This window comes from Bidens hawaiensis, unplaced genomic scaffold (assembly GCF_021521415.1).
Source record: "Bidens hawaiensis isolate Kalapana, Puna unplaced genomic scaffold, B.hawaiensis_p1.1 tig00033110_1, whole genome shotgun sequence".
NCBI classification, from domain to species: Eukaryota; Viridiplantae; Streptophyta; class Magnoliopsida; order Asterales; family Asteraceae; genus Bidens; species Bidens hawaiensis.
Window position 1 is genome coordinate 19,940 of NW_027495651.1, and position 18,042 is coordinate 37,981.

The 18,042-nt window shown below is 39.2% G+C and overlaps 1 protein-coding gene across 1 annotated transcript; it reads right to left on the reverse strand.

Annotated features, from left to right (window-relative positions):
- On the reverse strand, positions 1 to 11,604 carry LOC143584387 (NAC domain-containing protein 105-like). The gene is made up of 4 exons (XM_077066458.1): positions 11,575 to 11,604; positions 2,057 to 2,521; positions 1,531 to 1,805; positions 1 to 759 (listed from the first exon to the last, which is right to left on the reverse strand). The coding sequence occupies exons 2-4, from the start codon at positions 2,316 to 2,318 to the stop codon at positions 88 to 90; spliced, it is 1,209 nt and encodes a 402-aa protein (XP_076922573.1). The 5' UTR covers positions 2,319 to 2,521; positions 11,575 to 11,604; the 3' UTR covers positions 1 to 87.
- Between the last annotated feature and the right edge of the window lie 6,438 nt (positions 11,605 to 18,042).

The window sequence follows — 18,042 nt, forward strand, 5'->3', positions numbered from 1 at the left end:
TAGTACTTAAATTCTTTATTATGTACAATAATAATTGAAATATGCTTCTATACTTTCAATTAATGACTTTGAAAACGAGCTTATCCTTCATTTCCATAGATCAATTGGACAATTGGAGGTAGAGTCAGAGGCATCTTGATCTGGCACGCTTAACATTTTGTGTTCTTGCTTGTTTTGATGTGTAATGAGCTCACAGTTTGATATTTCATTATCATCATGCGACCGCAAGATGGGACTGTTATCATCCATGTTCGTGTAATGATTTTCTTTAGTCACAAAGGCGTCACCTTGGCTAAGTAGTTGTGATGCAACAAACTTGTCAAGAACTCGCCAATCTGTCACTTGATTATTGACATTTTGATCATGATTTGGATGGGTACTATTGTTTTGGACTTGTGTGAGTGAAGGCGGTTGATAGTTGATTATTCCAGCTTGATTTGTGTTAATACCATAGATGGGCATGGAAGAATTGCTTGTAGGGAGTAGTTTTAGGCTCTCTAAGAGAGGAAGTTGGAGGAAATGATCAGGGGTAATATGGTAATTTTGCATTTGGTCTCGCTCTTTCTTGCAAGATCCATATGGGTATTGATAATTAGGGTTCACCATATTAGTTAAAGAATTGTTTTGGTTTGGTGAATCAATTTCTGGCATGAATGAGACTTGATGTACTTCATACCAAATTGGTGATTCATGCTCGCTTGCTCTTCTCATTGCTGGCAATCTTTTCTTGAACACCCTACATACCACCCATCCTTCTTCCTATTTTCAAATTAAGATAGTTAAATTTGTTAATATATAATATTAGCGTAGATTGCATATAACATCGAAAAATAATAATCTTATTTTGATCATTAAGATTATACCAAATTACTGATTCCAATGTTGCAAAACTCGCTAAGCGGACCCAGGAGGCCGGCTAGAGAGTTTGGTGTACTCGTAGCACTCGTAGAGTACTCAGAAATGATAAATATATAGCAAATTAATTTTTAAAGATTATATATATGTCAAATATCATATATTTACTAATATTTATATCACAATAAGTGAATACCAATATTATTAAAAGAGATATATTTTTAAATACTAAATTATTCTAAAAATTGTTAATCATTAATTAAAAAAATATTTTTTTAATATTACAAAAATACGATTTTTTTTAAGTTAAAATCGGCCCAAGTTGATCGACTAGATATGATTTTAGCTGATGTTTTACAAATTTGCGATGAAGTTAAAGAAACTCGTCTCGGTGTCATACATTGTAGCAAGTCTCCGGGAATACTCGGCCTTTTAGATTTACTTTTACAACATTGCCTGATTCCCCTCATGGAGAGGTCTCAGGTTCTAGTTTGGTTTCCACTGGTAATTTCCTACCATAACCTTATACTAGGTCACATGTCTAGTGCATACTGTAATTTACCTGATCTCGTTGGCTATTAGAGTATTAGTCATGGGTCCCATAAATTTTTTGTTAACGAGTTCCTATGGTTACCATAAAAATTAATAAATATTCATGTAACAATATCTACTCACTTGAGTTGTGGTTGCATTTTCATCCGATTCAAGGTGATACTCGTGCATTATCCAGTCTGATTTTTGTCCATTGGGAGCGCGACCCTTATAGAAAACCAATGTCTTTCTCATCCCATCCAACTCGAGCTTCGAGTAAATTGCCTTGTCTCTTCCCGTAGCCTTCCAGAACCCTGCGGTTGTAGCTCTATTCGTTCGGGTTCCGGTTGGGTATTTCTTATCTTTATGACTAAAGAAATACCATTCGTTTTGCTCTTCTGTACCCAACCTGCATAGCTCTATTGAAACTTAACCATTAATTTGCATGATCATGTAGTAAGGGAAAAATTAGGATTACAAACAAGTTTATGCACTATGATTTCTTTTTATTTGTATCTTATTTTTATAACTTTTATGCTACATAAAATATTACTTAAGCTGGTAAGTATATAGCAAGAACCCATTCAAACCCAAAGAAATCTAAACTTAATTCCTAGTGTGAGTAACAGAAATTCGGTTTTGATTAACCGACATTGATTTTACGCTGTACCTTGAAGATCCCATGGCTCGATTTTGTAAAGATCAATATTTCTGATGACATCCAGATCAATCCTTCTTGAATTGATCTTCTTCCTTAGGTAGTAATCCACAAGTTCTTCATCAGTGGGGTGGAACCGAAAGCCCGGAGGTACATGTGAAAATGTGTTCATATCTTTTTTTCTTTTAGAGAAACTGCAACCTGTCATCCAGAATTGATTTGATTGATCATTTAGTTTAGGAGAACCAATATGACCACAATGTATAAGATTCATACTTACGCATCTAATAATCACGGTATATATCGGACTAGATTAATTAGAAAATAATGTCATTGTTGTTCTAATTGTATCAAGTGTGTTATAATCTTGATGCGGTGCACGCAGTCACTATATGTATTCGGTATGCAATTATATAAATATTATGGATGTGCATGAAATTTTAGGTGCAATGGTAATGCACTAATTCAGTTTTATACCTTGAAGAGGTAGGTCCCAGCAGAGCCCAGTTGGACCCACAGGACTCACCTTGAAGAGAGACGTCTGCGCAGAAACCAACTGGATCCGCAGGACCCACCATGCTCAGAGACGTGACGTCCTTACGCGCAGTACGCAAGCTGTTACCGCAGGAAATGCCTCCCAATGGTGAAGTACTCCGCCTGTTCCCGCAGCTGCGGATACAAGCCATCAGGGAAGGCCACCCGCGCAGCAAGGCTACACGCACAAGGCACTTAGCTCTCAATAATTCAGTAGTCACCTGAAGGAATGAGCAAAGCCGGGAACAATCCCGCACAAAGGCGGGAGGGGGAATACTCCCGCCCAAATGAGCCAGTCCGTACGATACTGGAAGATCTTTTGTACTGTACCTGACGAGGTATGGGCAAAAGATCTGACCAGAGATACGACAGCCCATTGACAACAGTATGACGAGCAGCATGCTCTTGTACTGTATGTCACTATTAGCCGCTACCTACTCACCAACTCCTGTCATACCACGTGCATAGCCTGCAGTTGGTGGAAAAGGAATAGTACACAGCAGGCCTGGTCACTGTCAGCCGCTGCCTACCCACCAACTACCAGCATGGCACGTGCGTAGGCCACAGTTGGTAGAACATGAATACTATTCAACCGGCTATACCCTCTTGGAAACCTACCTTCGGCTATAAATACCCCAAATGGTATGATCATCTCATCTTATCTTGTATCTTATATCTTATACCTGATATCTGCTCTAGCAATCTCTTAATATACACTTATATTCAAGAGCAATCTAGTCTGATTCTCACGCCGGAGGGTGGTCACAAGGAGGTACCCCCCCTTCTCAGTGACGAGCTCACGGTGTCTGTTTTGCAGGTTATCAGAAGAACCATCTTTGCCGGGTCTAACCCCTCGTGGGAAACATCTATTTAACCCCCAGATTATCCGTAATCTGCCCGGGGGTCGATTAGTGTTTCTTCATTGGCGCCATCCGTGCATAAAAGCTAGAACTTAATTTCTTTTTTCAGTTTTTTCAAACTTCTGGAAAGATGGTTAAAGAAACTCCGGTGACCACAACCCCAGCTACTGGGGGGATACCGGCGACTAAACAGTTTCTACGAACACTACCTCGGTTACCCAAGCCGGGGCAAGTGCAGTAAATTTTACGAACACTACCCCAGTTACCCAAGCTGGGGCAAGTGCAGTAAATAATCGCTCACTGGGATTCACCGATACCCAGTTAGAAAGACAACGAACGAGGCTCCCCCGCCAAACACTCGATGAAGTTAAAGCATGGGCGGAAGCACGTCAAAAAGAATTCCAAGCTGAGTTGGATGAACGCTTACGTTTACTCCAACAGGCTGATGAATTCGTAGAGTACTTTGAAGATGATTCGGAGGAATCCGATAGTGACGCAAACCCTCGTCATAGGGCGAAAGGGAAGCGTAAGGAAACGGACTCCCAACCGAGAAGGCGTTTTGGAGAAACCTTCAAACCAAAAAACGCGGGTGGAAACCCACGTGACTTCTCCAAAACATTTACACCAACTGCTGCAAAGGCGGGAACGTCCAAATTTGCAAGGGACATTGCGGAAGCAATCGTCCCGAAAAGTGCCAAACAGATGTCCAACATTGGCACTTATGATGGTATATCTGATCCAGACGATCATTTGAACAGGTTCATAGCGGGGGCACCCTACGTGGTGTTACATGTTCCAAATGACGCTTGTTGGGGGCAGCTAGAGCGTGGTTCGATCGTCTACCGGTCCACCACATCTACGATTGGGAAGACTTCCAGCAGAAATTTGGCCAACACTTCAGCCAACAAAGAAAGTATACCGAAGAGCAATGGACAATCCTCAAATGCATTCGAGAGGAAGATGAATCTTTGCCAGACTTCATCACTCGCTTCAACTCAAAGAAGCTAAGTCTGGGTAATATTAGCGAAGATCTTGTTCGCGCTGCTTTCATCCAGGGCGCGAACGACCCAGAGCTCATCCGCATCTTAACGGGTAAAGATGGCATGCCATCCACATGGGATGCCATCATGACAGCAGCTAAACGCTTTGCGGAAACGGAGAAGCAACTGGGTAGAGACCTCCCCCAGAGCACAAACCTCTACACCCAGAAAACAAGAGAAAACAACGTCCTTACCGCCCGACTAAACAAAAAGCGGAAGCTAGCCATTTGGCAGTCAAGGGTAAACTTTTACACCTCATCCGGCTTGAACATCGGTTAGGCGGAAGGGATAACGTACAGTCGAACCAGAACTCCAGATGGACGCCACTCACCAAAAGCGTCACCGAGATATTCGCCACTGAGGAGCTCCCATGGCCAAAGGCTCCAATAATCTGACATCGTCACAATGCTGATCGGAGCAAATACTGTGACTTTCACAGGACAAAAGGCCACAACACTGAAGAATGCACAGACGTAAAGGACATCGTCGAAGCATTTGTCAGAGATGGGACGCTCGCACACCTCGTGGCGTAACGAACGCTGAGCAGGCTGATGCGTGTAGAACCCCAGCTTGGGAAAACACGAATAAAATTGCAGCTTCAATGCCGGAGACTACATACTGCGTAAACAACGAGATCCCGAACCAGGTGCATATCGGCTCGATGGCACTCCCATCCAACAACATGGAAGGGAGCTCAATTACACAGTTTGCATGTAGATCAATTCCAAATTTGTAAAGAAAAGGCCCAGAGCCACTTCTAATGGAAATGATTCTCCTTAGAACATCGACGCTGATGATTTTACATTTATACTTGTGAACTTTCCACACGGATATGCCGGTCTTCACCGCATACATAAGTGTGAAAGAAGCCGTTGCGTGGGGAAGGCGGCAAAACCCGCATAAACCCAAAAAACGGCAAACCTTCACGCAGGTCAGTTAAAGGTAAAGTTCAGTCATCCCACAAAATGAAAGTGCCGGTCTATCCGCACGAATCATGATAGAGGAAACTGAACACTAACCTATTAACAACCGCGCGTCGAACGGTTAATTTATTTAACACTGATGCCGGTATTCACCGCATAATTACGTGGAAAGCCGTTGCGTGGGGAAGGCGGCAAAACCCGCATAAACCCAAAAAACGGCAAACCTTCACGCAGGTCAGTCACAGGTAAACTTTGGTCATCCCACTAAATGAAAGTGCCGGTCCTAACCAAACAAATCACGAGAGGAAACCGAACCTATTGACAACCGCGCGTCGAACGGTTAAGTTATTCAAAATACTTTAGAAAATTTCTAACAGAAGGATGAGGAAAACCTCCACGCATGTTAGATGTAGGTAAAGTTTAGCCATCCTACTAAGTGCAAGTGACGGTCCTACCCGCACAATCACGAAAGAGGAAGCAAAACTTCATCCTATTATCTACCACGTTCAAAGGTTAACTTATTCTAAACACTTAGAAAATTTCTAAAAAGATGAGGAAAACCTCCACGCAGGTCAGATAAAGGTAAAGTTTAGCCATCCTACTAAGTGCAAGTGACGGTCCTACCCGCACAATCACGAAGGAGGAAGCTAAACTTCAACCTATTATCTACCACGTTCAAAGGTTAACTTATTCTAAACACTTGGAAAATTGCTAATTTAAACTAAAGTATGCATGAGCAAGTCATATAACGTTTATAAAGCAAGTCATCCAGTGAAAGTTGCGGTCTTACCCGCAAAAAGATTTATATTTCATAACAATTCATTACAAGAATGGCCGGGTAACTACCCGCCTACAAGAATATAAATCTATACAAGCTAAACCTATCCTAACAGTGGGAAGGGATCTTCAGGATCAAGCTTCAGGACCACTTCCACTTGGACCAGCACCATCAGTAGAGCGTGGCGGTTCAAGGAAAGCTTTAAGGATAGCTAGCCCATCATCAGCAGCAGCAACTTCGTTCACCTTCTCCACCACCGGATGCGGGAAGGCGGCATACTGATTCACTGCTTGGTCATAAACAGCTTCAGTATCCACATCATACAAAGGGAAGTTGGAAGGCGGGATGCCTTTCTCAACAAACCCTAGACCAAGCAGGAAGCCGGCCTTTTCCCCATCCTCGTGAGAAGCGTTGAGGGCTGCGCTCATGGCATCGTCGTATGATGTATCCGTGAAGACTCGATGCACAACCTACAAGAAAAAATACAAGTATCAAAACCTTTTCTATTTACAAAGAAAAGCGTGAAGACATTAGGAAGCTAAGCTTACCTGCGACAACGCTTCTCGAAGAAGCCATTCCTTGGTAACCAGAGCCTCCTGGAGGGCAGCTTGAGCTTGGTTACGGGCGCGTTCGGCTTCACTTTTGTTGAGGTTGGCAAGCAACACTTCTTTAGCCGCAGCCTCTTCAACGCCCTTTAGCTTCCGCTCAGTATGGTCAAGCACCCCCCTCTGGTCCAAGATCTTTTGGAGCTTCTTGGCGTCTTCCATCGCCAAGGCATCATGAGCCTGTTGGAGCGCCTCTAGTTTGGCTTTAAGTTCCTCATTCTCGAGGCGTAGAGGCTCAGCAACAGCTTCAGCCTTGGTGGCCCTCTCGGTTGCGTTCCGTGCAGTTTCCTTAGCCAGCCGAAGCTGTTCGTTAACAGCTTGGGCAGCCTTGGAACGGGCCTCGAGCCGAGCCTGAACTTCAACCTCGAGGGCCTTAAAGGCCTTCTCCTTTTCCGCAGCCACTGCGGTAAGCCTCTTGTTCTCCTCCCGGACAGCCCGCGCCTGAGCTACTTCTTGAATACGAGCTGCTTTAACTTGTCGTTTTCACGACAGAGCAGCTCGACGCGCGGCTGCATCCGGGCCAGGAGAATCCGAAGCTCGTTGGTTAGCCTACCCTCCTGGTAGCTAGCCATTGCTTCCCCCAACGCACCACTGGGAGCTGCGTGACGAGCCCACTCCACGCACTCCACAGGCGTGCGAAGGGTTGTTCCTCGGCGGATGTTCCATCGTGGAACATACACTTCATTGGAATCCGACACTGCAAAAATCAAAAAGCAGTTAGGAAAAGATGATAATAATAAAAAAAAAAGAGGCCAAAAGAACCCTACGCACCTGTAGGGTCGACAACAGGCCGATAGCCGCCAAACCCATCACTTGAACCCAAGGGAAATCCATCCAAGAGGTCAGGCAGATGGGAAGGAGGCAGAGGTTGGCGAGAAGCCCCAAGCATACCTGAAGGATCGGCCGTCGTTGCCGATGACGGAGGAGGCATGGTGAAGGCCGTCGCGGTAGTAGAAACCAACGGAGGTGAACTCACCGTAGGTGAACTCACAACCGTGGTCGCCGCTGCGGAGGAGCCCGCAGAAACAGTCACCGCCGGCTCAGTGAAAGATTCAGTAAATATGGCACTGACAGCCGGCGGTGATGTCATCACAGTTGGAACAGTTGGCCCAACTGGGTGAGCAACTGAACCAACTGAAGCAGGCGCAGCCGCCTGGGTCATCGCCTCTGGTAGGCTGACCAAGCCTACCGTCATGGGTCCGGAGGTGCTCCTCCCCGCTCCACCCTGGAATTCGGTAGCATCCATGCCTGCACAAAGAAGATAAGTATAATGATGGAAAGCGATGAAGTTAAAAATAAAGGAAGTTTGTACTTACGGGTTTTCTTGAGCCTAAAAGTGCGAACAGGCAGGGACGAACCCGATGGAGCCGGCCTCTTTACGCCGCTCACCGTCGTTGTCCTGGGCTGCTCGGAGGTGACGGTCGTCTCAGCCTCCGGAGCAGTGGTCTTATCACCACCAGGGTTCCCCGCCACCTCCTCGCTCTCAGTCTCTGAATCAGACCGAGGCACCAGATCGGCAGTGGAGGCAACCTTCGCCTTCCCCTTCCCGCCGGCAGCCTTCTTCTTCCGCACCAACGGAGGACCATATGCGGATTCCTCATCAGAACACAAGATTAGAGGAATTTCAGCAGAGGTTTCAGTATTGAGGGGTCGAGGGTTGAATAACTCCTTACCTGGCCGCCTGGCGCCAGGATCTCGTGGCCTGGCGGGTAGACCTCCACGAACCGATCCGCCGTCTGTTCAAGGATGGGCAACTCGTTCTCATCTAGAGCACGAATACCCATCCGAGCGGGACTATCAGCCTCCCGCGGATGCAGGAGCGACTGCAAGTCATTCCCCTCTGAAATAAAAGAAAAACAGTTAGAAGACAAACCTATATAAACAAAGAAGACAGAGCATACCGTAAGGGACAGAGTTCAAACCGTATTCGAGGACGATGGGAACCTGTGACGTCTCCTTCCACACCCGGCTCATCCCAAGCATCACCATCCCAGACTCCGCAAAGCGGTATACCGGAGTCTGGACCCGGGAGATCTTTGCGAACCACTCCGCTTCCTGGTAGTTGAGGGCGTGAAGGGCGGGGAGTGCTCTCCCATTCTTAAAGGTCATCGCAAGGGGGATGACGCGAGCGGAGATATAAAAAAACTCACGCTTCCACGACCGAAGACTGCGCTCGGTAGCGCAGATATTCAACCCCTTGATCCGATTGACCAAGGTGTACCACCCCTGGATGCACCTCCAAGAATAGAACGTCATCAACCGGTCAGCATGGGGCTCCACGCCCAGAATGAGGCACACCCACTCAAAGTGGCGGATCTTGGCGATCGCCATCGGGTGTACCTCCGTCAGATGCACGCCGTGCCTCTCCAAGAAACGGTCTACAAACTTCGTCAATTGGAACCTGAGATTCCCATAAACGAAGAACGCAGCGTACACCCCTATCTTGCCCTGGGGGGCATCGTACACCGTCTGGTGTGGCTCCGGAAACTCAGGCTCGAACGACTCGAGCATGAACTTCCGGACGACGTACCGATAGAGGTCGGCCGGAAGAGCACACTGGCATTCGCCAGCAGTGCTCTTATCGTCTTTATCAGACGTAGACGTCGGGATCTCGACGTGCACGTCAGATTCTTCGGCAGCAGCTTCAAAATCGTAGGTAGAAGACATGGTTTGGAGGTAAAGAAGAGTGATTTCAGGAGAATGCTTGGCATAAAGTATTCGCCGGAAATCGTTTACAAGAAGAGAAGAGTGAAAGTGTGAATTACAAGAGACCCTCTCCCCCTTTATATACTCATCGCAATTAATGCGATGAATTTAATGCGGAAGAGAGAGAAATCGCAGGTGCAATGAAACTATGACACGTGGCAAAGTGCAAGCTGGCAACAGCTGTTGAAATGACGCGTGCTATTAATTTCGCGGCCACGCGCCCGAAAAATCGCGCCCACGTGTCTGAAAAAGCGTCTTGAATGACCATGTACTGTCACGTCACCATAACTTTCTGCACGTCCTGACACAGTCAGAAGAAACCGTCGGACGACGTTTCAACAGTTTGGACTGTTCTTATCCTTTCACCAACTCTTCGAATTTCAAAAATTCAAAAAGATTCAAAAGTAAGCGGGAAAATACCCCTTACCTTGGCAACCAAGTAACTGTAAGACAGGTGCGAGTACAGTGTTAAGGCAAAACCCTTCACATACTTAGCACCTGCAGGGAATTGAAGCCAAGAATACCTCGGCGACCAAGTAACTATAAGACGGGTGCGGGTACAGTGTCAAGGCAAAACCCTTCACATACTTAGCACCCGCAGGGAATTGACGCCAGGAATACCTTGGAAGTAAAGTAACCGTAAGACGAGTGCGGGTACATTGTCAAGGCAAAACCCTTCACATACCTAGCGCTCCGCAGGGAATTGAAACCAAGAAGGATCTTCTGGGCAATGCTTGCGGAAACGGGAATAACATCCCCGCATAGCGGGAACGTCGAGAACTACATTATTTGAAGCTCCAAGATGGAATTGGTGGTTTTAACATAATTGATCACTATGTTCAAAACTACCAAAACCTCATGGAGAATCCACACAAGTGGGACTCAACGCTCCTGACTTGCGAGGAGGTTACAGACCTACCCGCATCATACCCAAAGATCAAGCAGGAAAGTCGGGAATTTCTGCAAGTGACATAAGGACTTCCGCGGGAAAAATCCCCACGGAAAACCTTAAAACTAAACCCTTTTCAAAAAACCCTTTGCTTAAGTCCAAAAGTTCACCTCACTTATTAAACACTCATGAGAAGAACATTAGACTGGGGGACTTGAAGAGGTAGGTCCCAGCAGAGCCCAGTTGGACCCACAGGACTCACCTTGAAGAGAGACGTCTGCGCAGAAACCAACTGGATCCGCATGACCCACCATGCTCAAAGACGTGACGTCCTTACGCGCAGTACGCAAGCTGTTCCCGCAGGAAATGCCTCCCAATGGTGAAGTACTCCGCCTGTTCCCGCAGCTGCGGATACAAGCCATCAGGGAAGGCCACCCGCGCAGCAAGGCTACACGCACAAGGCACTTAGCTCTCAATAATTCAGTAGTCACCTGAAGGAATGAGCAAAGCCGGGAACAATCCCGCACAAAGGCGGGAGGGGGAATACTCCCGCCCAAATGAGCCAGTCCGTACGATACTGGAAGATCTTTTGTACTGTACCTGACGAGGTATGGGCAAAAGATCTGACCAGAGATACGACAGCCCATTGACAACAGTATGGCGAGCAGCATGCTCTTGTACTGTATGTCACTATTAGCCGCTACCTACTCACCAACTCCTGTCATACCACGTGCATAGCCTGCAGTTGGTGGAAAAGGAATAGTACACAGCAGGCCTGGTCACTGTCAGCCGCTGCCTACCCACCAACTACCAGCATGGCACGTGCGTAGGCCACAGTTGGTAGAACAGGATTACTATTCAACCGGCTATACCCTCTTGGAAACCTACCTTCGGCTATAAATACCCCAAATGGTATGATCATCTCATCTTATCTTGTATCTTATATCTTATACCTGATATCTGCTCTAGCAATCTCTTAATATACACTTATATTCAAGAGCAATCTAGTCTGATTCTCACGCCGGAGGGTGGTCACAAGGAGGTACCCCCCCTTCTCAGTGACGAGCTCACGGTGTCTGTTTTGCAGGTTATCAGAAGAACCATCTTTGCCGGGTCTAACCCCTCGTGGGAAACATCTATTTAACCCCCAGATTATCCGTAATCTGCCCGGGGGTCGATTAGTGTTTCTTCATACCTTGATTAGTTAAATGTGATGTTGGAACGTGTAACTTACACACAAGAACATATAAACCAGAAACAACAAAAGCTTTTTGTGACTATGCAATGGTGTTGATTAAACAGATTAACCAACACTGATCAGTTAATAGATTCTTTTTGATGAAAATGCAATATGAAGTTAAAGATTATAAAACCATTTAGGAGTTGGAGCGAAAAGTTACGACATATATATTGATCAAATACATGTGTGTTTGAAGGAAGGAAAGGCTCAAGATCACAAGTAGAAATTAAGGCTTCATACATGTATAAAATATAAGCCAGAAATTTAAAACTCATGTATAAAATCTCATGAATTAAAATTAAACCATACACTATAATGACGTTGAAGGGCCTGCGTAAAGGATAGCAACGAGATCTCTTCGTTCAAAGGTAGTAAAACTATATATATTTAAATGCAAGTAGCAATGCTAACTATAATACCATAGTTAGCATGCTAGCAAGATACTAGCTAGAAGCAACATCAGGTAAATATATGCACAAGTTAATACAACATATATAGTGGTTTATAGAATGATAGCAAATACATTAAATGAATGAAGAAGTAAGCACACTGTTATTTTATAGTTTATATATACCACTTATATATATGGTGATGTAAAAGTACATGCAAACTTAAATCTAAAGAAAACAAGGATACAATTTTAGATAATTCCTCGAAGGAAAGATAGTTTTATTTTGGTATCATACGTGTCCCCAAAAACCAAAGTTTATAAAATTCTTACTTAGCGATTCGGTACATAATTAAGAAACTGATCGATTGATTGAATCGCTCTTTCACTTAACATAAATAAATGATGATCAATTGTGTGTGATAATTGATTACCACTGAGTTATGATTCATGATAGCATAAATACGTGATTCAAAAAGAACAAGAACAAAAAATTAAGATATATAGAACATGAACATACAAATGTTCTGATTTATATATAAATGACAATCAACTCTACTCGGGTTGGGGTGTTACAGTAGCCAATCATGATCCTTGATGATAAAAAGAAAGAAAATAAAGGAGGAAATAGATTGAAGGAGCATGCGATCGATAATGGTAGCATGTAAATGGATGTAATAATGAACCAAAACTCATAATTCAAGTAGACACACACACAAAGGTGGCACTAATTTGTGTTCGTATGCTTTTTCACACAGTAGCATTATAGATACAAGATCATGCATATATATGCATGTATAATTATCTTGTTGAAATATACAATGGGTATGATGTAAGATATATCAATGATTGTGTTAAGTGTTAACTAAACATATGAAGATCTAAAGAAACCACTAATGAAGTGAGTTCATGTTCATACCAAATGTTTTGTTCTTGAAAAGCAAATATAATAAAGATCTGATCTTGATGAGAAGTTAACTATATAGGATTAGGTTTTGGCTCCTAATATGCTGGAAGAATCATGGGATTGATGAAAGACAAAAGACAAGCAGCAAGATAAAGGTTGTCTGGTGTTGGGAATTGAAGCTGATGTGAAGCATTGGAAGAAGAAGCTAAAAAGAGAAAGAGGAAGAGGGTCCAATGGGAGAATGGCATGGAAATAGAGTTAAATAGGACCAAACAACAACAGCAAGTGCAAGAATGAAGAGAGAGAAACAAAAACCCTAATGATGAAAGATGATGGCATATGGTAAGTAAAGATTAGAAAGAGAAGAAAGATAAAGACAGAAAGAAACAACAATAAGAATATTTTTTTTTTGTTATTTTTAATTATATGTGTGTGTATGTATGTAAAGAGTTTCTTTAAAGCTTTTATCATTTTTATTGAAGGATTTTTTCTCTTCATTGTTAAAAAAAATCGGGAATATTTCACATAATAGTAATCGGCTTTCAAAAGTGTTACAATTTGATCACTCATTCATATTTTTTTTCAAATCAGGTCACTAAATCTTCAAATCGATTCTCACCAATATTTTTGTGCGTCAAGAAAGAAATAAAAGATAAGACGAGGGGGCTGGAATTTGCAATATATGTAGTTAAATTTAAAAATTTTAAAAAACGTTAATTATATTAAAATTCAAAAATAAAAAATAAAATTCACGTCGCCACTCAACGTCAACATCATTAATAAAAAGATAAAAAGTTTTCTTATGTGAACAAAAAAGAAAATCGCTAAAAAATATGTTAAAACATTTTAATAAAATATGAAAGTTGAGTGAGTTAATTGTAATATTTTTTAAAGTTGAATGACTTAATTGAAATACTTATGAAACTTAATTACTATTATATGAAATTGCCCCGTGTTAAGCCCCACTTCAACTTAATCTGGCAAAAAGTTATTGGTAATTAGATGTTCATTCTTTTTAGATAATTTATCAGAAGTACTTCAAAATTCAATTAATTAAATTTTTTTATTGTGATAATGGTGCCACGATTACAATTGTTAAGCAAGACAACCAACTCAATTTTTGCTATATATAAAAAGATAAAAACCATGAAAAACAACACAGTCCGATTGAACTGAAAAGTACATCACAACACTGAACACTACCCACAAAATCGAATGAAACGAGGGATTTGTGTGGATCATTCATTATTATGAGAAGACGCAAAAACAAGATAGCCGATTCGTTTTTACAATAATAAAACAATTAAAATTAAAAAAAATGTGTACATATATTATTATTATTATTTATGTGTTATAATGGGGCCAAACGTGTGAAATATTATCCCTACAACAAGAACCATTCCTTGTTAGTTACTACTGGTATAAAATCCAACTGGGACCATATTATATATGTATGTATCGCATACCCATTAGTTGAAAGTTGACTTTATACTACCTGTGAACCCCCACCACCATACCTCTACCTGGCTTGGCTCCTCATTTTTTTTTTCTATTACAACATTTGACTTATAAATCTTTTTTTATCAATAATTTTTTAATTAAATAAAATGATTTAATTACAATAGAGAGAATAGAGAGGTGAGTAAACGGGCAGCAAGCTGCGTCACCACCCTCTTTTGAATCTAATTTATAATTTGTATTTATTTTATTATATCTAACCAGACATATCTAATAGCCGATAATTATTTGGAATATATATTTGTCATGGTTAACTTTGATTTGTATTTGTTTATCGTTGTATAACTTTGTTTTTGCTTATTGCCATTACAATCGTCAGTAATATTTAGAAAAAGTTATATATAATGTCCCGTTTTTACTACTCGTTTAGGACACCCAAAATCTTGAAGACAGAATGCCGCATAGGTATCTATTTAAATACAATAATTAGAGGGATCATATGTGAATAAGTGTCATTTTTTTGTCCTTGCTCTGATAAAGTAATTAAACACATGCTGAGAATCACTAAATGGGTCATTGGTTGGTAGTTGGTCTCTTTGCGTTCATTATTACCATTAATTATTTCCATTTTCTAGATATTAACCCCTTTAATTATTTGTTAGGGTAATTCATGAATATACTTTAAGCTTCTAGACCTTCTCTTATATACGATACTAGGTTATTAACCCGTGTATTACACGGGTGGAAATATTGAAATTTTCGAACAAACACATGTCATTTGAAAAGACAACATAAGTTATTATATGTTATTCGAGACGACAACATTTAAGTTGTAAATAATATTGGTACGAAAACTAATGATTGTAAAATACAAAGATAAACCCAAACAACATTCAAATTACAATATTTGAAAACATTATCAAAAGTTAAAAATGTAAAATTCATAAGCTACTAAAAAGACTTCCTTATAAATCATATTCATTCTTTATTTGTAACTTTATCTTCCTTGTTTAATATGAGAATTTTAACATCACTCTTTACTCTTGATAAAGCTACATAGAGTTGTCTTTGTGTAAACACCGGGTCTCTGAGATATATGTCAACTCTTGCTAGAGATTGACCTTAACCTTTGTTAATGGTCATTGCAAAACAGACTACAACTGGAAAAAACTACATTCTCTTCAATTTAAATGAAAATTTCTTATATGAATATGAATATGTTAGACCACAACGAATTATGTAAGTGTGATAACCAGTATTTGTACCTAAAATAACTTTTTCTACAACAAAACGCCAACCCAAATTAATTACTCACAATTTAGTTCCATCACACAAACCGTTCTTCTGATCCATATTCCTTAGTAACATTATTGGCACACCGACTTTTAGAACCAATCTATGAGTCAAAATAATTTTGGTCTTTTTGATTTTATTTAGCATAATGTGTTTATGAAAAATTTTAGTTCAAATTAAAATTTAAAAAATAATTGATATGATCTTACTTTAAAACAAAAAAAAACTGATTTTTTATATGGAGCACAACTAAATTTGTGAATTTTGTTGCAAAGTATGGAAAAAATATAAATTGAGTTAACCAAATATAAGTAAAAAAAAATTGGTTAAATATAAGAAAATGAAAAGGTTTGTTGAGATTGAAGAGTATAGAAAGCTTTAAAAGTTTGTTGTTAATTGGTCAAATTCCGTATTTAATCAGGTTTTAAATATGTTATGAATATTAAGAAAAAAATTAAGATACAAACATCAAAAGGTGTTAAACTAAAACTAAAAAACATTTAAAATCATCATTTAGTGAATAAGAATTAAAGTGTCTGACTCTGAGATCATTGGTACTATGTGTCTTTGCTCATTCTTTAATCTGCATGCAATTATCAAAATTTAAAAAGTCAAAATGTTATTTGCTTCACTTATAGATCATACTTCTTGTTCAATAACTTTAAACATGTTTTGGTGACCTTAATTAAAAGGTTAAATACGGGATTTATAGAATTGTATAAAAAACGAAAATGCATTAACTAATAATTAATTTTTGTTTACCTTAATAAAAATATGAAAATTATAGAAATTTCAATAAAACAGAAATATATTAATTAATAATTAATTTTTGGTTAACAACTAAAACAATTAATTAATAATATTAAATTATTGGTTACCTTAATTAAAACGCGTTAATTAAAAAATATAATAAAGACATATTAAATTGGTCAAATATATTAAAGATTCTATAATGTACGTGAGCAGCGAATTATTAAATGTATAACCTATTTTTGTAAACTTCATATAAATAGTCATAAATTCGAATTTCAAAATGATTTAAATAAATATTTTCTATTATACACTTAAGGGATTTAGTTGAAATTGACATTAAATTCATAATAACTTGAAATATTTAGAAGAAACTAATATTTTTTTTATTTAAGGCATGAATATTGAATAAATATTTATGGTATTCAAAAACTTAAAAAGGATTAAAATAAATTAGTCAAATTAGGAATGAGAATTATGTTTAAATATGTAAATGTTATTTAAACCTATTCAATATAAATGATCAAATTGAATCCGATTGTTAATTTATTCAAATTGTTGTTATTTAAACATATTCAATATAATGTTATTTAAACCTATTCAATATAATTGGACTTTGACCAACAACAATATAAGATTGATTATCTTACTATAGATAATTTAATGTCTATAAAATAATAAACTAAATTTCATTTCCGGATTATATAATAATCAGTTAAATTACATAAATTGTGAAAAATAAATAAATACATGAATACTAACAGAAATATAAATCAATATTAAACAAAAATAAAAGACATCTTATCAAACAATCATCAATCCATGAAATTCGCTATATCAAGTTAGGGACAATAACCTAAAATGATAAAATTAAATATTAATATTAATATTAATATCACATAATAAATAAATTACAAAGTATGGAAGATTTGAATCATGTGAAAAAAATGTAAAATTGATGTTATAATTTACAACCGGAAATTTGAATCGCGTTACCAGAAAACAAAATAGTGAAGATCTCTATTGAATCTTCGATTTTGATATATAACCTAAAGAGATTATAAGAAAAAATAATATAATTATTATGTGAATACAAACAAAAATAATTGTAATTGATATAAAACCTTATCGGAATAATATGATAAAAGTATCAAATAAAGTATGAAATATCTTAGTATCAAATCAATTGCTTGTTGGCTCCATCTTCCTGGTGTGAAAAAAACAAAACAAAACATTAATTTCTGAACAATAACACTATTAACCAAGAAACTAAAAAACAAAATGAATGATATAAACAACAAAAATATAAACCTTAGAAACAAAGAAAATCGTTTTAGCTCAATTTGATGTGATAGTGTAACAATTCTTGTGTGAAAGGGAAGTATTTATATATAGTTCATAGTAAAGGATTGAATTTTGGAAGGAATGAATAAAGAAGTAATGTATATACGAAATTAATTAAAAACATAAAATTAAGAACTTCAATTACATTATATCATGGACGATAATTAGGAAATGAGGATTAAGGGATTTTCAAAATTTGAATTACTAAAATGTAATGTTGTTAAAGTATATTATAAAATACAAAATTATTCAATTCAAATCTTTAATTCTAGACTATATTTAA